The sequence below is a fragment of the Aspergillus ruber genome, assembly GCF_000600275.1.
Source record: "Aspergillus ruber CBS 135680 unplaced genomic scaffold scaffold00007, whole genome shotgun sequence".
Taxonomy (NCBI): domain Eukaryota; kingdom Fungi; phylum Ascomycota; class Eurotiomycetes; order Eurotiales; family Aspergillaceae; genus Aspergillus; species Aspergillus ruber.
This window is the reverse complement of record NW_024467303.1, coordinates 862,104-883,485: the sequence shown is the minus strand read 5'-3', so window position 1 is coordinate 883,485 and position 21,382 is coordinate 862,104. Positions and strand designations below refer to the sequence as shown.

Here is a 21,382-nt window from a genome sequence, read left to right as displayed (position 1 = left end):
TTCCTCGAAGGGGGTTTTCCGTCCAGGAGTATCCGCCCCAACCGTGGTTGGGGCAAACTAACTTGCAAAATTTGCCATACTATTGGCTGGTAAGTAGCGATACAGCAAAGATGTGCGAAAGTCGGTAACCCACAATGAATACAGACTCTCCTCCCCGAGCCAATGGAGGGACCTGTAACACCAGGAAGGTGAGGCGCATTGAGATTCGGTCTGGAATTGGCGGCCGGTAATGTAGAGGCGTTGTAGGTAGTTTGCGGGACGAAAGTTTAGTTGGGGACAACGTCGAATAGTTATTTAACCCTGGTGGTGTCCTCGGGGAGGTGTTGTGTCGTGTTATATCACAGGTTCCTCCTATTTATATTTGCTTCTTTTGCACACAAAACATCCGTTCCTTAGGATCTCCGTACAGTTGCTCAACTTCCTTTCTATCCTTTCTTCAAAGATGAAACGTCTTTCTCGCTTTTTAAGTGGCAACAGCGACAACGCAGAAGAACCCCTGCCAACAGAGAACAAATGGATCGTGGAAGAACGCTCCATTGACGAAGCTCGTCCTCTTCGGGTTGTCATAATCGGCTCCGGTATCTCTGGGATTATCGCTTCCATCAGATTCAGACAGCGAATTCCCAATGTAGACCTGTGTGTCTATGAGAAAAATGCGGACATTGGCGGTACTTGGCTCGAGAATCGGTACCCCGGCTGTGCATGTGGTATGTGATACCCCACGTTATCTTTTCTTCCTTCCTTTGATGCTTGCTCTTTTAGCGGGAACACTCGTATCATGCAACTGTTAAATCATTGTATCATGATTAGATATACCCGCGCACACATACCAGGCCACATTCGAACCGAACAAAGAATGGTCGACGTTCTATGCCGCAGCCCCCGAGATCTATCAATATTGGAAGCGTGTAGCCAACAAGTATGGCTGTGGGGAGTATATCAAGTTCAAGCAGCAGGTCATACAGGCCGTGTGGGATGAGACAAAGAGCAAGTGGCAGCTTCAGGTTAGCATCTTCATCGGGCAACGGGAGACCAGAGCTGAAATTGATAACTTGAAGGTTCAAGATGGCGATTCTGACTCGGTGTACTCGGACGAAGCCGACGTATTGATTTCAGCAACTGGTGCGCTGAATAATTGGAAGTGGCCTGATATCCCTGGTCTTCATGACTTTAAGGGCAAGTTGATGCACAGTGCCAAGTGGGATGAGAATTATGATTATAACGTACAAAGCCCTGACCATCACCACAAATGAGAATAAACTAACCCGTCTATTAGGGAAAGAAAGCTGCTGTGATTGGAAATGGGTCAAGTGGTATTCAGGTTGTTCCTGGCATGCTGCCAAAGGTTTCACATTTAGACCACTATATTAGGGGTCGAACATGGCTCTCGCCAACATTTGCTCGGGATGAGATCAACAAGCGAGGCACTGGCCTGGAGAATTGTAAGTATTTCATCCTTTCTGGTTGGAAGGTGTTCCAGATATACTGACAACCCCTTGAGTCTCCTTCGCTCCGGAAGAAATTGAAGAATTTAAACATGACCACCAGAAGTACCAAAAATTTCGTAAAGGTATAAAAATGATACCCCTTTGTTCGAATCTGTGCTGAGACATGCGATAGGAGTTGAATTAGAACTGCAATCCGTCCACGGAGCAACCATTACTGGCACACCAGAACAAGTTGGGGCAAGAGGGGTCTTCCTGGAGAACATGAAGCGCCGCCTGGCAGGAAAGCCCGCTCTTATCGATGACATGATCCCGTCCTTCCCACCCGTCTGTCGAAGACTCACACCTGGTCCTGGGTACCTAGAAGCCCTAACAGATGACAAGGTAGACGTCTTTACATCCCCAATTGTAAATGTCGATGCAGAGGGTATCATTACAGCCGACGGAAAGCACCACCCTACTGATGTCCTCGTCTGCGCCACCGGATTCGACACATCCTTCACACCCCGCTTCCCCATCATCGGCCGTAATGGGGATTCATTGGCGCAGCGATGGAAACTAACCCCAGAAACCTATTTATCCTTTGCTGTCGATGGGTTCCCCAACTACTTCATCTGTCTGGGTCCCAACGCAGCCTTGGGCGAAGGAAACCTGCTTCTCCTGGTTGAGAAGGAGATCGATTACTTCACTGAATGCGTGATGAAGATGCAGCGTGACAATATCCGGGCGATGGGACCCAGGAAGGAATCCGTGACACGCTTCACCAAGCATTGTGATCAGTACTTCTCGCGGACGGTATTTAGTGAGAGGTGTCGAAGCTGGTATAAGGGTGGAACAGAGGATGGGAGAGTGACAGCTCTATGGCCTGGCAAGTTTATGTTTGAAGATGTATGGTTTTTCCTTAACTAACATGCCACAGGGTCGTCTCTGCACTCCATGAAAGCCCTGATACATCCTCGCTGGGAAGACTATGAGTACGAGTATGTCAACGATAACCCGAATGGCTGGATTGGAGATGGTTGGACAGAGAATGAGAAGTACAAGAAGATCAGCGTGGATTATCTAGACGATGACCAGATTGATTTTCCGAGCATGGTTGTTGACAGTGCAGGAGTTCCAGCAGCTGGTTTTGATGCTGATTGATTATTTTGATTGTCCTAGAATTCAGTGCAATAAGTATCACAATAACTTGAAATAAGTTCGTATGAGAGTTGAGGTTGAAGTTTTCAGCTGAGCCTCATGAAGCACGTGAGACACGAAAGTAAGCCGATCAGAAGTCCCCCAAAAGTACGATCACTGTATTGTCTTTTTTTTTTTTTTTTTTTTTGTCTTGAATATATGACTATCTAGAACAACTTCATATGATGATTGATTGGGTTTTTATTAAATTTGATTAGATATGGATATGGGCATAGATCTCATTTTAGCCATGTCTTTCCGACTAGGGATTTCATTGTCATCGCCATAATTTCTAGACGGTCCAGGAAAGGTAGACAAAGGGAAAATCAAGGATAATCAACGCTCCTCCCAGACATTATGTCCGGCATGAGGCGAAAATGTCCCGTTGATACCAGTTCCACGCTCAGCATCATTGTTGTTTTCTTCCGCATCCCGCAATTCCGGCTGCGTAATCCTTCGGTATTCACTGTTATTCCTTGATGAGGCAGTGCTCATCCAACTAGGGCGACGATCCCCAAACTGAACGAACCCAATCTGGTACAGTTAGTAAAGGACTAGGAAGCGTGGAGAGCAAGGCTTGACTCACCTTAATCGCCCAAATCAAAGCAGCAGCAGCAAATATCATCCAAGAAGCATTCTGTTGCTGTGCTCTCCACGGTGTCAAGCAGCTGCGATGGTAACCAAGTTGCGTTTCACAAGCTTCGTCTCCATGGTCGCGATCCTTGAACGGCCACGCCCTGTCATGGACACTGCGGAGCCCGCAGCATTGATTGGTATCTTGAATGGTCCGGATAGCATGCGCGTTCTTCGACTGAAAAAAGGCCTGCCATTGCTGCTCAAGATGGCAGGTGAGTATATTGTCAGGGAAGAGGTATGCCAAGGCCACACTTGCAATTGCGGATAGGAGGACGGAATGGAGTTGGTCGACGATCGAAGCGATCCGGGTCCAGAGCAGGTTGGGAGCGTTAGCTGCGTTCCTGCTGGATGTATTGGACACGGCTAGGGCAGCAGCAGTCAGGGGTGAGAGTAATGTCGCTAGGACTGGAAGCCATGACGGCAGCGGAAGGAATGAGGATGATACGCGAGACCAGGCTAGCGCTCCAAGGATTAAGGTCACAACGAGTGACTAAAGTAGGTTAGAATAAGATCAGCAAGCTAAATCCTTCAGACTCTACCTATTTGTATACATACCACGATCGGAAAGAACAAGGATATGGGTGTGGTTTGGAACATTCCAGGCATGGTGTCTGTCGAGCAGGTTGTTTTGGAGAGTGGTTTAGAGTATGAGCGGGGTACGCTCTTATACGACGCAAACATATTGCAAATGACAGCACAATGGGCGTTGGCTCATGATGATCAATGGTACCTTTGTATTTCTTTGTCTCATTATGCAGGATTCCAAACCACATCTACCGATGGCATCATTTTAGCTACTTTGTACTCCATTAACTGATCTGCATCTCACCCGGTAGATGGATTCTCGGTAGATGAGGATGCGCACAAATCTTGTCCCTTAATAACTGCCAAGCATAACTTATTCCACACATTAGTCTGAAATGGCAATGCGGTGTCTCCGCTCCCGTGCGGGGAAACGTACAGTACGATACGGTATGGTAACATATATCCAAATGAGGGGAATCAAACGCGGGATCTCCAAAAGAGGTAAGACTGGGTGGAGCCACTGCGCACAGCCATTCATAACCCATCATATGCCTAGATTAGATAATTAATGATGAAAATGATAATAAATCCCACACAAGACAAAAGGGGCAAGCGACAGCTATATCAAGAAAAGGATGCAGCCAATCAATGACTGTGTTAGGGTTCTAATCACGGTATTGTGCGATGTGTTCTTTGGTAAAGGGTTAAGTTTGACTGACAGGTACTTTGTACTGCTTGTACGTCTTGATCTCCGCATCGTTGGAGAAAGGATTTTGGACACCCTCACGTACCAAAGCGTCGAAAACGCACGATGCTCCTGATTCTGATTTTCTGACAGGATTGACCCCTGCTCATTCGGCTTGTCTTCCGGCCAATTGTCAAGGCCTATTCTTATGCAGAACACGGATCTCTCGCTGGATATTACGATCTTACCCCGGACTCTTCCGCCTTTTACCTTATAAGCTTCTCCCCGATGGACCACAATGAAATCCTCTGCAGAGAAGCATTTTCGCTGTACGGTCTGCCAGCGAGGTTTCACGCGGATTGATCATTTGAAAAGACACCAACTTCGTCGTATGTGCCTCGTGCTGATGCATGCTGCAGCTTTCAGTGTCGGGTTTTCTCTGCCGGGACGTTGGACTAATCCCATAACTACCAGACTCCGGATTGAAGCCTTACTCGTGTGTTTTCTGCAATGAAGCTTTTGCGCGATGGTACGTTGCTTCATCGTCTTAAAACTGTGCGAGACTGATTTGCTCTCAAGTGATAATCTCCGGGACCACTATGCGGACTGCACAAAACGCGGGGACCAGAAAATCCCGGAAACCGGCCAGAGAGGCAGACGGCGACATGCGTGCCAACCAGTACCTTAACCTCGGTCTACTACGGACTTGAACGATGAGCTGATCAAATTCGCGTCTAGTGCATGTCGATGAAGCTTCGCTGCGATGGATCGAATCCTTGTGGTTCGTGCCAGAAACGAAATGTGGAATGCGTTAAGGAGCAAGGGCCTGGTCCACAAAAATCCCCGTTGTCAGATAGCCAGTCTACAAGCACAACCCACTCTGCGCTGGCGCCCCGCAATATCTACGAACCATCATCTGATCGCGGGTCGATCAAGTTCCTTCTCAATGGAGGCACCGACAGTTTCACCGAACACTTTCATCTTCCGCCACATACTGATAGAGCCCGCGGGTTAGAATACCATAACCAGAAGGGGTTTGAGGAGGCTGAAATGTCGATCCTGGGTTATCCTGAAAGAAGCGATCAGCCGGACTACGCACCAGCTTTTGCCGAGTCGGATCCAGCTGCCTTGTCTTTTTTCCAGGATACCTTTATCAATTTCTTTAACGGTCCATTTCCACTTGGCGAGCCACCAAAAACATTGGAGGAGCACTACAGAAGCGAAGCTCGCTACAATCCAATGATGTCCCAAGGGCAACCATCACATGAACCGGAGAAGCCGTTTGCTATGGCACTGATTCAGGCAATACTATCCAAAGTTTGGACTGTCCACCTTGAGCCCAAGACTCAGGAAGAAATCTCCATGAATATCCACTTCCTATTGACAACTTCCCGCATTCGAAAATTCGTTTCCCTATATTCCAGGTTCTGGCATTCCAATTGCCCGCTCGTCCACATTGCAAGCTTTGATCCCGAAATTGCTTCGCTGCCGTTGCTCACGTCTATCGTCTTTATGGGTGCCATATATTCAGATGACGTGAGGGAGTCGAGTACCGCCAAGAGGATTCTTGACTTCGCAGAGCTGTTTGTGTTCTCGAGTCAAGTTTTTGCATCCAAGCATGAGATTGGTGTCAGTTTCCGTACGGAACACCGCATGGATGATGATCCGAACGAATTCGTCAAACTGCAAGATCTTCAAGCAGGATACATCATGACAGTTACGCAATACTGGGCAGGTGATCGTGTTTCACGAAATCGCGCGATGGAGACCCTCTTTAATCAGGTTGTCAACGTGAGCCGACACTGTTCGTTATGAAAAGTATCACATGCTAACCAGACTGGCAGGTTGCTCGTAAACTCGGTCTTTCCAAGTGTCGTCACCAGCCGCAGGATCAACTCCATGAATCCTTGTGGATTCAAACAGAATCTCGTATTCGGTATGGCTAGTGGCTTATTAACCTCATATTATCAGTCTCCTGATGCTGATCGTTGGTAGTATCATGGCCATGATAGCCTTGATCGACTCTGCATTCTCATTCTTCCAAAACTACCCATGTCGTCTGACGCATGTTGAAATGGACTGTGATCTTCCATGCGAAGAGATCATTTTCAATTCCGTCCACCCATTTTCAGAGCCGAATTTCCGCTTTTCTCGAAATCTCACCGTCTCGGAGGCTTTCCAGAGTTTGTTTGAGGAGTGTCCCGAGGACTCGCCTAATCCACCGATTATCTCCTTTCCACAGAACGATATTGGTAATCCTCTGGGATTTACAGTGTTCGATATGTTTCTTCTAATACACCGTATGTACTTTCTCTCATACGATTTATTCACAGCTACTAACTAGGCCTAGTGCTATACGCCTTCATCAACACCCACATGACTCTCCTAATCCCCATCCTCCGAAAATACCAAACCGCAAAATCACCCAGCACAATCCCAGATGATTCCATCCTAGCAGCAATCCGCACAGCCCTATCACGATGGCGCGAACACTGGGTAACATTACACAACCAATTACCAGGAGATCAATGGGCGTCTATGGGCTTCTACAAGAATGGATATAACTTTTGGCTCGTCTCGCAGCTGCTGATTACCAAGAAAGAAAGCGTAGATGTGGTGATGCGGATGGAAGTGAAGTGTGAGGATAAATTGGAGAAGCTGAAGGTGCTACTTATGGATGAATAGGTTGGGTTTTTTTTTTTTTTTTTTTTTTGTATTACTGCTGTTTGGACTGGTTTGCATATGGGAGGAGTATATTCACAGTGGTCGTATGTATTAATATCGACTATTGTCTTCATCGCCGTCACAGGCACCATCGTCAGCTCTTCAAGGGTTTGGCTATGCATACCCCAACTTCACAAACATCTCAATATTCGTCTTCGTGTCCTCGTCGACATACTCCGGCGGCTCCGCAAACGTAACATGTTCCCCATGCAACTCAGCAACCTTCCCGGTCAACGAAGGATCATCGACAAACTGCTCCACAGCCTTAACGGCCGTAGACATGGGCGTGAGAATCATCGCCTTGAACAAGTCTGAGCTGGGCGCGATATTGGTTTCTACTTCATCAGTCTCTCACTTATGTGAGCACATCGAAGGGAGGACATACCGATAACAGCCGGCGCGAGTGCATTAATCCGAATCTGCTCCTTTTCTAATCTTGGCGCTAGGGAGCGAACCAGCCCAATAACACCGTGCTTTGTAGCCGAGTAGATTGGCGCCATCGGGAAGGCATAGAGACCGGCGTTGGATGCGGTGCAAATGATAGTACCCTTGCTAGGTGCTTTCCCATCACCAGCATCCATGGGAGTATTCTTGGAGATATAGTGTATCCCCAAATGAACAGCTGTCCTCATTAGCATTTACGATTCCATAGATAAGAGGAGATATCGCATACAATAAATCACCCCCCAAAAATTAACATCTACTGTCTTCAACCCCGGCTTCACCGGCCCACCACCACTCGCAGTCCCCAACGCAGACTTAACCAAATCAACCGACTCCGTAACTCCCGCATTAGCAAACACAGCATCTACACCCCCTTGCTGCTCAGCCACCCTCTCAAAAGCTGCAGCCTGCGACTCCCACGAGGACACATCGCAGTGCTCAAAACTAACGCTTGCAGTCGGGTACTGCGAGCGAAGCGACTGGCGCGCTTTGGCGCCTGCTGAGGGATTGATGTCTAGGATTGTAACATGGGTGTTCGTGTTTGTGTTCTCGGGGGAGGAGAGGAAGTAGCGGGTTAGGCCTAGGCCGATGCCTGATGCGCCGCCAGTTATGATGATGGATTTTGGACGGGGCATTGTTGTGTTGGGAGGAGATTGGAGGGGAGGGTGTTTTCCTGTACGAAGTATGGAGTATGAGTTGGTGTGAGGGAGATATTCGAGGGAGTACAGGTTTTATGTGATGCACTCACTACTGTGTTATGCTCATTTTGTACCTCGTAACCCCTCTCGGATGATCTCCACTGTGGAGTTGGGGGGATTTCCGATAGTATCATCTATGTACATGGATGTTTGCACTAGTTTCCCGAACTATGTACATACAATGCTATAAATCGGCAATGCGATTGAGCGTAGCAATATTCTTTCTCGCTAAACCTAGGACTTCTTGACTACCATATCTCAGAATGAACTCCATACACCAGGGCAGGTAAATCACGTGGAGCTGAACATATGTAGGTTTCGTCGATCACTACGAAGTATATCATCCTATACATCCTCATAATTCCAAATACTTGATTCCCAAAAAATGGCTTAGCTCAAACAATCCAACCACTGCCCCTATTTGACAAATTCACCCAGGTAGCCCTTCCAATACCCCAACGAGCGCATCCCGATCATCACAACTCCGAGTCGTTTCGAAATCAATCAAAATCGCCTTCCCTCCGCGAATAAGAAATTAAATCAGTTCAGATCATTATGTCGGATTCCCAACGCATATGATCAAGAAAGCATCTACCGACAGGCTTCATGATCCGGAGGACCCGCATGTCGTGCATTCTAAACTCGTTCCATGATGACCCTCGATCCATTGATATGCTGTCGTCTCCTTTTACAGGCACTGGATCTCCCAGTCAAAGCGTGCGAATTTGGCAGCTACGACAGTGTCAAATGTCAGATGAGTAGCTTCATACACGCCTGTTCATAGCTTCCCGCCTATTTTTAGGTCCGTGTACTCAATAAAAATCCTGTGCTATGTGTTCTTGACAGCAGGAAACGCGATCCGACTCACGCGCGCGAAGTACGGCTGTCCAGTATTTGCTTGCAGAGCCGCTAATCCGTCGTTCCAGTCTCCAGCAGGTAAAGGTGGGAGGACTCTGGCTGGGGATGGACCGAAAGTCATGTCTTCTGTGATGTAGATACCGGGCTTGGTTCTATGGAAGATTCATCGTTTGTAAAGCGAGCATCTGTGGTTTTCCCCTTCTGGTTAGTTCTGCCGTTTCCAAGTAAAACCTCCCGGTTAGCCTAGAGCAGGTCGACATGATGCCACCCAATGAAATCGATTCTGCCCCATGATCTTACTCTAACATTCCACAACAACAGGTTTCTCATCAAAAGCCATCCTCGCCAAAATGGCTCAATTATCTCGGCGCATATTGCGGTGTGCTCTCTCTAACAATCCTAAGAATATGTTACGCATAGATTGTACCCTTGGTGTTGATATGATTGAAGATGTCAGAGGATGAAGCATCACAATAAGCTCGCTCAGATTCATTACACAAACTCAAGCTCTACAGTCTTGCCAACCCAGTCAAATACTATCTCATAAATGAGCAACTTGTATTTCTTCGTTCAAGCCAGCAGATTTCATCCGATTCCTTAATCCAACGATCCAAAAACTAATATAACCATTCTTAAACCAAGCCCAAGGAACATTCCCAGGATATTTAATAAGCATTTCCTCAAGGTATGGGTGTAATTTCATTTACAAAACAACTTCAGCTCTCTAACATCAATGCCATCTAGGATTACCATATAAACCACTTTGTCCACATGTCAGAGATGAATGCATACAATGGTGGTATCAGCCAAATAAAAAGTCAAAAGAACAAGTACAACTTGGATTAAGGTATCATTTTCCAGCATACCTTCAGGACTCAGCATGTAAGGACAATACCCCATTGTACTTTTTCCTGGGCGAGGCTGGGACAGGGAAGTCAAGGAATGCCATGGAGTTCCCAAACACATTGATATCGTGTCTTGACAATGATTCTGGTTTGAAGGAGGGTGGGGGGTTGGAAAAGGCAAATGTGTTCTTGGTGAGCCTATAAAACAGTGCAAGTAGGCTGCGGCACCATCCGCAAAATTCACGGATATCTCATATCCAAATCCGCATCCGCAATGTGGATAGTTGCGGATGGCAAAGTCCTGTATATAAGACATCCGTGGATGCCTTGCGGGTTTGTAAACTTTTCAGACATGCCTAGACTTGTAATCTACTCGGGAGTGCATTAATTATGCAGTGTTGCTTGTATTTTTTGAGCAATCAGTAAGTAATTCTACAATGTATCCAAAGCTATCCGCAAGCATAGAAAACTTATCAAGTCCTTGAGATCACGAATAAACAGCTAATTCTCAATTTCTCTACAGCTGCATAGTAATTGAAAATCAGTGTGACAGCCTGGTCACGTTGTCTGGCTATCACATGAGATGCAGTTGTTTGCTTTGTTGATAAATACGGCATCACCTCTTTTCTTCCTTCCTCATGTTGATTATTCTCGTTGATAGTTACCTAGGTAGAACCCATGAGTTGGATGTTCCATTATCCTAGTAGAGCGCCGTGACAATCAGGACCAAATAGAATAAATACTATACTATCTTCTTGTATCACTTATTATAGGTTCAGGTCATTATAAAGATGATTTGATGGTGTCGATATTCTTCACGAGTGTATACTGAATTCTATCCACATTAAATGACTATATATTTCTAAAGTGAGACCAAGTATTAACCAAGGCAATAAAAATCACAGGCTACTACCACCCCGGAGAGTTAGAAATAGTCGACAATTCATTTTCATCATAGAACCCATTGATCAATACCTCTTTATTTCTTATTATTTAAAACATGAATATGGTCAAAACGCAGATTAGTACTGTAATAAACAAAACACGTTTAAATTACAATTAGAACTAATAGTTAGTCAGCTGTATAAAAGTCATATGCAGTCTACATTGAGGTAAACTAGCGAGAATTATGCTAGTGCAGATAGTAACAAGACATCCATGGATATTTTGTAGATATCCGCAAATTTGCAGATGCGGATGGTGAGATGGCATCTGCAGATGCGGATTTGCTGCAGCCTAGGTGCAAGCATACTGGAAGGAAAGACGAATCTGTATCATTATCATTGATAGTGTTCGAAGCTTCCTACAGGGGTCCAACAATGGTCAAGATAAAGAATGTTAAGGGTACACATTCTATCTCACAATGTGAGAAATTACAGGAATTGATATGCAATATCACAAGGTTGTCTTTGTGATTCTTTGCTGCACAACAAAACGAGATGTTCCATACTCCGGTGTTTTACTTCCCAATGGAATCTTATTATCTTCCACTAAAGAGTCTCAATAATCTAAACCCTTCTAACACTGTTAAAAATGGGAATCTGTGAAGCATCCGTGTTGCGGTGCTCTTCTTGCTTTCTGTCTTGCTTCCCCTCTTTCCTTTTGCTAGTGTTGACATTAAGATTAGTTAGTTGATTTGAGTTAACAATATATAATTTTAAGATAGTTCTATTTATTACTATAGGGTGAATTGTTCTCAAGATGCAGATAACTTCCATTCGTTCAGCGGGGAATACCCAGTAGCCCCGTAAATCTACTTTGCTTTCCATACATAACCTCACCACATTCTCTAATATGATCCTTGCGTGCACACGAGATGGCGATAGACGATATACACCTGAAAGAGCGAGCTGTGGTTTTAAAACCCGCACACTGAATAAAGCCTTCTGTTTCCATGTCTCAACAGACGGACTTTGCAAAACGCATTGCTCCGACAGCCTAAGCTTTGGAAGACAAGATAAACAACGTCCATAATTTACGAAGACTAAGCCAAAGAACCGGTCCCTCTGTCAGTAGGCAAAAAGCATCCCTAGATGCAATTTTGCCTCTTAGGACCAGATTTCGAAACAGATGTAGGATGTGATAGTGCTCATCAATCCCCCCTGGTCTTCCGCTACGGAGATGAAGACGATTTTACTAGTTGGGCCTCTCGATACATCTTCTACTATATAGTTTGCCCACGAAAACGTGCGAATGGGAACATATCAGCCATCCAAATGGCATAGTAGTCCCATTGGTGCAGCATATGCGGTTGGCTCTTGACTGGGCGTCAAGGAACAGATGACAACCGAATTTAAAGCAGCTAATGAGGTATTTGTTACCGTCTTGAATTAATATACAGTAGCCTACACCATGCATAGATATTTTAACTGGGCAGGTGATTTATTTTAAGGAGAGAAGGTGGGCGCACACATTAAGTTAGTTCCCTACAAAGAGCCGCGACAGGACCTATAAAAGGGATACCAATGGTTTCAATTGCCATGATATAGCGCGCCTGCACTGTGGACAAGCCATTCGTCTGTTGTAACAAACTGCCTACCAGCCTCCAGCTAAACCATAATATCACATCTGGGTGACTCCATTTGCTTGACTATTCAACGATGTGGCTGAAGTACAGTTGAACAGACAGAGTCCTCAGATGCAGTTATATATAAGGGCGATATAGAAGCGATAATCCTAAGCCATGCGCATTTCAGTAAGAATAAACCAACTATATTCAATCAATGAAATAATACACCTAAAACACAAATCTAAGAAGACTTCTTAGCAACACCCTCCGCCTCATGCGCAACGGCCTTAGCCGAATCCGCGACCTCATGCTCCATCGACTTAGCAGCCTCTGCGCTCGATCCCTCCAAGCTACGGCGGTACATGAAGATACGGCTGACTTGGACGACACCAACGCATCCCAGGAAGAAGTTGACGGCGGCGAGGCTACCCACGTATTAGATGTATCTTTTATGAAGGGGGTTTTTGAAGTGAAAGCGTACAGGACGTTCCGGGGAGTAATGATCATACACCAACGGGTCCAGATGGCGCCAGTAGCCATGAGGGCACCATTTTGTGTGAGGGAGAGCTTTTCGGCGGGACGCTGGAAATCGGAGATACCGGCGATGACGAGACCCCACTGCGCAAGTTTAGCTATACCATCCATCCAGCGTGTATTATATCAACTGTCGCAAAACCCCGCTCGCGTGACCAGTGTTGTAGCACATACCTTCATAACGGGGGCCCTACACAACCACAATTAGCTTGTGTCCATTGCGCAAGTATTCCCGGGAAAAATGACTCACCAGAAATGCACCGTCTTGATTCCAACGGGGCTATTCCACAGACGCTGGAAGGTACTCTGGCTCTCGGCTGACGCCGCTCCAGCATCCGAGCTCTGGAAACGGAATCCCTGGGCGCCGGGACGACGGAAGGGAGCGTAAGCGTTGCGGAAGGCCGCGCGCGTGTTCTGGAAGAAACGGAGACCAATGCGGGATGTCGACATTCTGGCGTTGTGTTGTATGAGGGGGGAGGGGGGTTTCTGGAGGAAAATGAGATAAAAGATGTCGGGGTCGTGGGACTTCAGGGAACGCGGAAAATTGAGCGGAGATGGGGTCGGTGCGAGTAATCGAGGCGCAAAGGCTCAACAACGAATAGAAGTAATAATAATCTTTCAATCCCAATAATAAAGACAGAAAAAGCAACAAAACTCAGCTGTCAAACAAAGTTCAAAATGAATGGTCTTCCCCGACCTCGGCGTATGGTCCAAGTTGGGGTTCCCGTTGCGGCTCTTGTTCCGGCTGAGGTAAGCGGTGACAATCACGCTTGCCCGGATTGGTCTGCTCTCTCAACTCAGTTCGGACGAACTTCAACGCCTGTCAACCCCAATTCTCCCAGCTGAATTACTGCCGTTACGCAGTGAAAGGGTCATTTCACCATGTCCGCCAAATACGCATTCTCCACAGGTCTCAAGGAACTCCGTTTCCTATTCTGCCAGAGCTCGGAGCAGAGCGCCGCAACAAGGTGGGCTACTTGAATTGGACTAGGGAACGAGAAAGAATCTCAAATAGCTAATTGCGTTCATGTATAGGTCGTTCTTGAACCGCGCATACCCTACCATGAAGAAGCACAACCCTCACACCCCCATCCTGGTCCGTGAGGCCGCGGGTACCCTGCCTCGAGTTTACGCCAGATATGGTATGAAATCGGTCCAACAACGGTTCAACGGAGATATTCTAACAAGATGGACAGATCTCGGACGGGAGAAACAGGAGGTGCTGCTGGGTAAGTGGTTTGGCTTTATCACAACTAGAGATGTTGCTAATATGTGGGTTGCAGGTCTTTCGGATCAGCAGATCGAGGAAAAACTCACCGGTTTGGTCAAGGAGTCTTCATAGCGACAATACCGTTATCGTATATCCATCCGTCTACGTTTATGCATTCCGTGTTGTTTCCCGTTTCCGCCATTGTATCTATAGATGAATTCAAAATTTTATTCGGCCATGCTTTGATTTCTATTCATGCACTGCTACCTACAAACTGCTGCTACCATTAGCAACATCCCCGAATCTATACTGCGCCCAGCTCAGACTACCCTCTCCCAGAGTCCACAGCCTCTTTGCGCGGTCCTCACCCGCAGCTCCAGCTCCGATGTGAATCGGAAGCAGGTGGTCAAAGGAAGGATGGGCCTGTCTGGCATCGGGCCGCTTCAACAACTCCGACATGGCTTTCTCGCGGTCTTGAGGGGCGGTGGTTACAGCGTTTTTGAGCGCTTCGTCGAAGCTAGCAGTATAAGGGAGAGGTCTGGGATCCCCAAAGCTGTACATCATATCGCGCAGATTGTGGACTGCCATGCCAGATGCAATGATGAGAATATTGTCTTCTCGGAGGTGGGAGACTGCTTGCCCGAGGCGGTAGTGCTGCACTGGGTCCTCAGTCTTGAAGAGCGAAACCTGGACGATAGGCACGTTCAAGGGGTTTTCATCGGGTTCGAATGCTGCCAGAGTTAGCATGACATGCCTGTATGTTAAGTGTGAAGAATGGACGAACACTCACCACACTTAAAGCTCGCCCAAACACCATGATCTAACCCCCTCTTCACCCCTTCAGCCTTAATCCCCGCCGAACCAAGCGCATCAAGCACATTCTTCGCAACCTCCGCACTTCCCACATTCGGATACTTCTCTTTGTAATAGTGGCTCGGAAAGCCATAGAAACTATCCTCGTCAGCGCCCAACAATCACTTTACTAAAACGCTAAACACAGGGGAGGGAGGTAACGCACTCATAAATCAAATCTGTAATCTCCGCCGTATTCACCTGGATCGTATCCCGGGACGCCTGCCAATGCGCTGAGAACACCACCACAGCACGCGGCTTGACTTTGGTCGTGATCTCGCGGCCTATCTGGCCGAGCTTTTTGTAAGCGGGGTGGTCGATTTGGTACATAACGGTTGGCTTCACAGTTTGTCAGCCCAATTATATCTATTCTACTAGAAGAGACGGAACGTACACCTCCATGACTGAGGAAATAAACCGGCGTCCGCATCTTGACCTCGTCCGTAGCAAGCGCTGAACTCGAGAATCCTTGAACCGCAGGAGAAGCCTGTCGTAGTATAGAAGAAGGCCGAGAAGAAGCGACTCCTCCCCCGAAGATCCGACGTAATCCGAACAAACCGGCTGTGTCTTCGTTCCCAAAGAAAACAGCTATAGTGATCGCCGCGAGTAAAGCGACAATCGAAGCGAGTAAGATTGGAATACTCGTCGATCTAGAAGTATGTGTGTTTGGATGGTGCTGGTTGAGTGTTGTACTGGGGTTGGTTTGGGGAGACATATACACTGTCTATAGAATAGAGATCTGGGAGTGTCTTATTCTATAATAAAAAAGGAAATGAAGTTATAAAGGCAATGGATGAGAAATACTCGTAGAATTGCTGGTTCAGTCGGTATTTGAGCGTGATATGTCAGCGGGGAGCGGAATTCGGCCGCGTCGGAGTGTGCATACAAGCAAAGCCGGAGGACTCGAAAGGTCAGGGACCACATATTATTATTAATTATTATATAGCGTTGTTATGGCTCTGGTATTTGGGTGTAAATAGTAGGCCCCATGTGCCTCTCAAAATCACATCGGAAGCAATGCACAGCAAACAGACAACATGAGAACAAATTAAACATACACCGAGCCAACATTAACATCAAACATCAATTCTCATTAAGTATGGTACGTAATTCTATAATCTTATCCAAGGTAGCCAAGATAACCAGTAAGCAATACCAAAAAGCGAAACTCCTAGAACGAAGAGAAAAAATAGAGAAAAGAAGAGAAGAGAAGAGAAGGGTATATGCCAATGTAAACCATGACCATCACAAAACATAATCACATTACAACACAGTCCCCTTCGTTTGGATTTTGTCGATTGACAGCGGACCGAGAAAGACGCGTCTTCTGCATCCGACTGCCGCCCTTCTTGAGTTCTTCGAGGCGTTCTCGGGCTTTCGGGAATCCTTGGGCTGTATGTCGTTAGCATAACTGTACATGAAGAACCGTAGGGAATGGTGAACGGGAACTCACCAGCAGCACGCCAATACCATCTTTTAGCATCGTCCAAATTAGCCGTAACACCAATGCCAACCTCTGTAAAGTACCCCATAGCATACTCCGCCTTTGCCAAACCAGCGGTAGCAGCTTTCCTAGCCCAGAGATACGCCTCGGTATCACTCTGCTGCAGAATGCCCTCCGAACCAGTCAAGTACCATCCACTCAGCGCAAGCTCACTCTGGTGCTCACCCTGCGCCGCAGCATGCGTGTACCAAATGATACTTTGTCTCGGATCGACAGGGCATCCCATGAGCCCGTACTCGTAAGCCGCAGCAAGCCGGAACTGGGAAAACTTATACCCCAGCTCGCCGGCCTGGCAAAAGAGCTGTTTGGCGTATTCCTCGTCACGGACGACAATGTCATTGGGACTGGCGTTGGCGTACATCAGGGCAAGTTCGTGGAGGGCGTGCGGGTTTTCTACATCTGCTTTTTCGGCAGCGCGCTTGAGCCAGGTAACTCCTTCGCGCGGGTTCTTGGTCTGGCCTAGCAGGCCTTTCAGCATGATCATGCCCATTTTGTACATTGCGGGGGGGTCGCCTAGGGAGGCGGCGCGTTTGTACCACTGGACTGCTTTGAAGGGGTCGCGTTTTGTGCCGCCGCCTTCTTCGTGGCCGATTTCGCAGCATACGGCTACACGGTAGGCAGCTTGGGCATGGCCTGATTTAGCGGCAGAGTGGTATAGGTTGTACGCTTCTTTGTTGTCGACTTCGAGACCCAGTTGGCCCTGACCGTAGCAGTCGGCCAGATAAAATTGTGCATCGCCATATCCGCTCGAGACTAACTTCTTCACGATCTTGTATGCATCCATAACATACTTCTCTCGCGCCTTGGTCTTGCCTTTCGCGTCCAGATGTGCCTCATCGACAAGTACAGTAGCCGCTTCCACCAACTTTTGCGCAAGCAAGAGATGGGTCGCCTGGTTAGACGACTTCTTCTTCACTGCCAACTGCAACTCCTCCAGTTCCTGACGAGTCACTGGCTTAGCAAACGGGCCCATATCTTGCTGCGGGGATGCCGAAGTAGAAGTAGGTGACGTCGGGCCGTTGGGAGCGCCAGCATACTGTCGCACTGGTGCCGGCTTGCCTCCATCGTGTCCCGGACGGAACGGCACCGGGTGGTGCGGCAGCGCATCGGGGTTCTGCTGCGGATCCACAGCCTCCATCTCGTTCGCCATGGCCGGCTGGTTCATGCGATACGGGCGCGGCGGGCCACCTCCAGCAGCGGAATATCCTGGCATGGTATTGTTGTGACTATCCTGGCGGTGTGGGAAGGGATAACCCGGAACCGATTCTCCGTAAGCTTCTGGTGGGCTGTTGTAGCTATAACCACTTCGGTCATCCCCAGGAGACATAGTGTGAGGTTCGTTGGGAAGATCAAATTGGAACCCGGCGTTCGCGAACTGGTTCGGTGGGTTAGTATCCGGGGAAACGGGAGCTGAATGCGAGCCAGCGGAGTGCGGGGTGAATGCTGCGTATTGCCCCCCGGGTGGTTTCGACTCAGTTGGGGTTTTGGGTGCCGGCCTCGGTCCCTCGAGTCCTGGCAGGCTCTCATCGACCGGCCCGCTCTTCGCATCCGGCATCGCATCGAAGTTGGGCATGTCGGGGTCATCAGGTGCGGATCCGTAGTAGCTGTCCAATAAATCGTCCGTGTCGTGGCTATCCCCAGCGGGTTCGCCGTGCATAGGTCCAGCAATTTCCAATGGCGCGGTTGCGCTTCGGTTGATAGGCGCCATTGGCATTGGCGGCGGACCATTGGCGTCGGTATAGGAACGGTCATACGGCCGCGTAGGCGCCGGGCGTCCAGCGCTAGCAGACCTCATTGCAGGGCCAGGGTAAGGACCCCTTCCACGACCTGGGGAGTCCGGAGGTGGACCCGGTCGTCTTCCATTCGAGGTGTGCGGTCGATCGGGCACTCCCCTGGGTGGGGGCCCGTTGATATTCATTGCGGCCATGCCTCGTTCAACCGGGGGCGGTACAGAGCCTTTACGTGGTCGTCCTCTCCCGGGAAAGTGAGGGTACGGATTGTCGTAGGGTGATCTGTCTGACGGCGGCGGACGACGCGGACCTAGCATTGTTAACAGTGCGTTTCTCTCTGGAGATGGACCTACTCACCTGGTCTCATTCCACCCCGTCCAGGAGGGGGAGGTCTCCTATTACTGCTGGAGCTGCTACTGCTGCTCCCATACCCGCGCGGAGGATATCCATATCCTCCGTGATCCATGGGAGGTGGTCCGCGAGGAGGTCGCGGGGCTCCTCGAGGGGGCCCATACGACCGAGGAGTCGCATAATCAGCACCACCACCACTACCACCACCACCGCCATAATAGCCATATCCATCACCGTATCCAGCGTCACCATATTGATAGCCGTCATCATATCCATAATCGTAGTATCCGTCAGCAGGCGCCGGGCCCGGGGGAGGTCGACCATAACTCCTCATAGGAGGAGGTTGTCTCTGCGGCGGCGGGCGTTGGGGGTAAGCCATGGCGCCGATGTTTATTCTTTGTTTTCTTTGTTTCAATCGATTTTTTCCAGTATGTAGGCGCCCAGGGGAAAGGGAGGTGCAATAAGAAGGAACAAGTGAATGTGTCCGAACAGACCGTTATCGGGCGCGCGCGCGCGCGTTTCAGGGCTGGTTGGAATGCGTACGGAGAGGTCGAACCGCAGGAGGAATGACCGGAATTGCGGGTCCTCAGTGGTACATTAGAGACAGCGCAAGGGAACAAGCGAGTGAGAGCCTGTAACACGTCCTAGACCATTGTCCGTCAGTTGAATGTTTGGCGCAAGCTGTGGGCGCAGATGCGATCGAGGAATTGTTGGGGATCGCAGGTTGAATTGAGGAGACTCACCCAGTCCAAGCAGTAAATATACTATTGATGGTAGCAATAACGCTGTCTCTGGGTCATAAGAATAGGAGGATATTGGGTAGGATGTGCCCCGTGGAGAGTTGTCGGAGGGACGTCGGAGAGGTGGAGGGGACAGAACAAGGGAAGGCAGAGAAGGTGCTCTAATAAAGCAATAATAATGACAATTCACATGAAAAGAAATAAAAAAAGAAAAAGAAATAACAAATAGCCCTGAACAGCTGTAATAATTCTCTGGATCAGAAATTTAACTGTGCCAGCCAGGGTCTACCAAGGGACGGCCACCACCAGCCTAATAAATATGGCTGATTGTGATAAACCGCCCATAATACCCGACACAGTCCAGTCTGTCAGATCCAAAGCACCTGTTCCTGTTGATCCTCCTAAATTTCTCTGTATTAGTATAGCTCATTAGCGCTCACAGCAAACATACAGCACTTGTCCATACATATAGGAGACAATTGTACAGTATGTGCTGGCTACACCTGCAAATCACATACATTGCAATCAAATATTGGAGCAGCACAAAACAAACTAATAAAACAAAACAATGAAACAAAGCAATGTATCTTCCTCGACAGGGTTTCCGCATATAGTAATTGCCTGTCTGCGCCACAAACGGTTCCCGTATCCACGCACCAGCCACGTTTCAGCCACTTCGCCGCCCGTCATCCATTGTCATCATCTCTAATTCTAGCTCTCCGATACGCCGCTCTACATCTTTTCCACGGCTGATCTGAATCACCCTGAAACGTATTCATTCACTCCATTTATACACATTATATACAATTACCATGTCCAGAGGATCCGGGGTAACCTGGCTGAAAATGCTGGGAACGTACGTCACAGCAACCCACTTCTAATCCGCGAAACCAGACACAATCTAACATAGCCTCATGATACAGTGCAATCGTCCTTTGCGTCGGTGGCCCAGCCCTCGTCCAAGCCATTCGCCCAACAGACGAAGAACTCTTCAAGCGCTACAACCCCGAGCTTCAAAAGCGCAGCCTGGAAGAAGGTGACCGGCGCGCGCAGGAATTCGATGCTTATGTCAATCGGTTGAAGGAGTGGTCGAAGTCGGATAAGTCGAGTGCGTTCTTTCCCCGAATATATGTGTGATGGTTTTTGCTTGGTTTATGAGGTGGTGGCTGACGATAATGCGATGCAGTTTGGTTCGCCGCAAAGGAGCAAGAGCAGCAACGGACGCAGCAGGCGGTTGATACGCCGCGGACAAAGCCGAATGACGAGGCAAGGATACAGCGCGAGGAAATGCGGAAGGAATTGTTGGGTGAGAAATAGAGTGCGTTGGATGTCCGCCATTTTTCCATATGACGAGAGCACGAGTACCATCCTATGATCCGACAGGGATTGGGGCTTATGTCTGATATTGTATTATACCTGATGATGGGCTTGTACTATTACAGCTTGATCGTTACGATTTATGTGCATGATTGCAAAGGGTTCTGGGAATGGTCTTAGAAAAGTTCGGTTGGTTTTCAAATCGTCCATTTGCTTTAAATACGTTAATTGCACTTGACTCTGACAGTAAGAACGAGAAATGCCGAACGCCGAGTCCACACAAACTCTAGATTCTGAGTACTATTAAACATGACTTTTCAATAACTTTTCCACCCATAAATCACACAGATATGAACGCTAAATGATAGAAATAAACCGTTGATATAGTATCTGTTGTGACGGTTAGCGGAGCACCAGAAACGGCTCTCATTGAACCACGCTTCTGCCGAGCCCTATCGCCTGCCGTCGATGGGAATTCCATTGCTCTTTGCGGTATGGCGCCTATTGTGTCAGGGATAGCGCCGCCTCAATGCATCCGTTGCATCTAGAAAAGCCCGACATCTCTCCCTCAAAGGACCACATACTTTCTCTTCCCT

The 21,382-nt window shown here is 48.1% G+C and overlaps 10 protein-coding genes across 10 annotated transcripts; 4 read left to right on the top strand and 6 right to left on the bottom strand.

Moving 5' to 3' along the window:
• Positions 1-442: 442 nt before the first annotated feature.
• Positions 443-2,588, top strand: EURHEDRAFT_452328 (flavin-containing monooxygenase; the record flags this gene model as incomplete). Its single annotated transcript, XM_040784020.1, is given in 8 exon segments — positions 443-707; positions 811-1,004; positions 1,059-1,223; positions 1,277-1,442; positions 1,502-1,570; positions 1,621-2,317; positions 2,332-2,333; positions 2,365-2,588. 8 exon segments carry the CDS (start codon positions 443-445, stop codon positions 2,586-2,588), a joined length of 1,782 nt encoding a protein of 593 aa, XP_040640701.1.
• A 212-nt stretch (positions 2,589-2,800) lies between these two features.
• On the bottom strand, positions 2,801-4,031 carry EURHEDRAFT_410812 (uncharacterized protein). Its single transcript, XM_040781450.1, has 3 exons — positions 3,816-4,031; positions 3,211-3,750; positions 2,801-3,158 (listed from the first exon to the last, which is right to left on the bottom strand). Exons 1-3 carry the CDS (start codon positions 3,864-3,866, stop codon positions 2,961-2,963), a joined length of 789 nt encoding a protein of 262 aa, XP_040640700.1. The 5' UTR covers positions 3,867-4,031; the 3' UTR covers positions 2,801-2,960.
• A 737-nt stretch (positions 4,032-4,768) lies between these two features.
• Positions 4,769-7,155, top strand: EURHEDRAFT_451939 (putative C2H2 finger domain protein; the record flags this gene model as incomplete). The annotated part of the gene is made up of 7 exons (XM_040783988.1): positions 4,769-4,859; positions 4,945-4,999; positions 5,050-5,149; positions 5,209-6,261; positions 6,315-6,406; positions 6,466-6,770; positions 6,821-7,155. 7 exons carry the CDS (start codon positions 4,769-4,771, stop codon positions 7,153-7,155), a joined length of 2,031 nt encoding a protein of 676 aa, XP_040640699.1.
• Positions 7,156-7,308: 153 nt separating this feature from the next.
• EURHEDRAFT_401399 (putative short chain dehydrogenase/reductase) lies at positions 7,309-8,273 on the bottom strand (the record flags this gene model as incomplete). Its single annotated transcript, XM_040780079.1, has 3 exons — positions 7,309-7,529; positions 7,580-7,816; positions 7,868-8,273. The coding sequence occupies 3 exons, from the start codon at positions 8,271-8,273 to the stop codon at positions 7,309-7,311; spliced, it is 864 nt and encodes a 287-aa protein (XP_040640698.1).
• Positions 8,274-8,991: 718 nt separating this feature from the next.
• Positions 8,992-9,355, bottom strand: EURHEDRAFT_553165 (uncharacterized protein). The gene has a single exon (XM_040787569.1). The coding sequence runs from the start codon at positions 9,313-9,315 to the stop codon at positions 9,166-9,168; it is 150 nt and encodes a 49-aa protein (XP_040640697.1). The 5' UTR covers positions 9,316-9,355; the 3' UTR covers positions 8,992-9,165.
• Positions 9,356-12,443: 3,088 nt separating this feature from the next.
• EURHEDRAFT_410809 (mitochondrial pyruvate carrier family protein) lies at positions 12,444-13,794 on the bottom strand. The gene is made up of 4 exons (XM_040781449.1): positions 13,333-13,794; positions 13,257-13,272; positions 13,030-13,166; positions 12,444-12,973 (listed from the first exon to the last, which is right to left on the bottom strand). The coding sequence occupies exons 1-4, from the start codon at positions 13,530-13,532 to the stop codon at positions 12,790-12,792; spliced, it is 537 nt and encodes a 178-aa protein (XP_040640696.1). The 5' UTR covers positions 13,533-13,794; the 3' UTR covers positions 12,444-12,789.
• Positions 13,795-13,964: 170 nt separating this feature from the next.
• On the top strand, positions 13,965-14,424 carry EURHEDRAFT_376257 (L51/S25/CI-B8 domain-containing protein; the record flags this gene model as incomplete). Its single annotated transcript, XM_040778831.1, has 4 exons — positions 13,965-14,050; positions 14,118-14,224; positions 14,279-14,311; positions 14,366-14,424. 4 exons carry the CDS (start codon positions 13,965-13,967, stop codon positions 14,422-14,424), a joined length of 285 nt encoding a protein of 94 aa, XP_040640695.1.
• A 135-nt stretch (positions 14,425-14,559) lies between these two features.
• EURHEDRAFT_452549 (DODA-type extradiol aromatic ring-opening family dioxygenase) lies at positions 14,560-15,574 on the bottom strand (the record flags this gene model as incomplete). The annotated part of the gene is made up of 4 exons (XM_040784047.1): positions 14,560-15,023; positions 15,083-15,243; positions 15,311-15,483; positions 15,539-15,574. The coding sequence occupies 4 exons, from the start codon at positions 15,572-15,574 to the stop codon at positions 14,560-14,562; spliced, it is 834 nt and encodes a 277-aa protein (XP_040640694.1).
• An 828-nt stretch (positions 15,575-16,402) lies between these two features.
• On the bottom strand, positions 16,403-18,695 carry EURHEDRAFT_452047 (putative chitin synthase activator (Chs3); the record flags this gene model as incomplete). The annotated part of the gene is made up of 2 exons (XM_040783998.1): positions 16,403-16,536; positions 16,598-18,695. The coding sequence occupies 2 exons, from the start codon at positions 18,693-18,695 to the stop codon at positions 16,403-16,405; spliced, it is 2,232 nt and encodes a 743-aa protein (XP_040640693.1).
• Positions 18,696-20,304: 1,609 nt separating this feature from the next.
• Positions 20,305-20,949, top strand: EURHEDRAFT_410806 (uncharacterized protein). Its single transcript, XM_040781448.1, has 3 exons — positions 20,305-20,325; positions 20,393-20,577; positions 20,656-20,949. The coding sequence occupies exons 1-3, from the start codon at positions 20,315-20,317 to the stop codon at positions 20,784-20,786; spliced, it is 327 nt and encodes a 108-aa protein (XP_040640692.1). The 5' UTR covers positions 20,305-20,314; the 3' UTR covers positions 20,787-20,949.
• Positions 20,950-21,382: the final 433 nt, after the last annotated feature.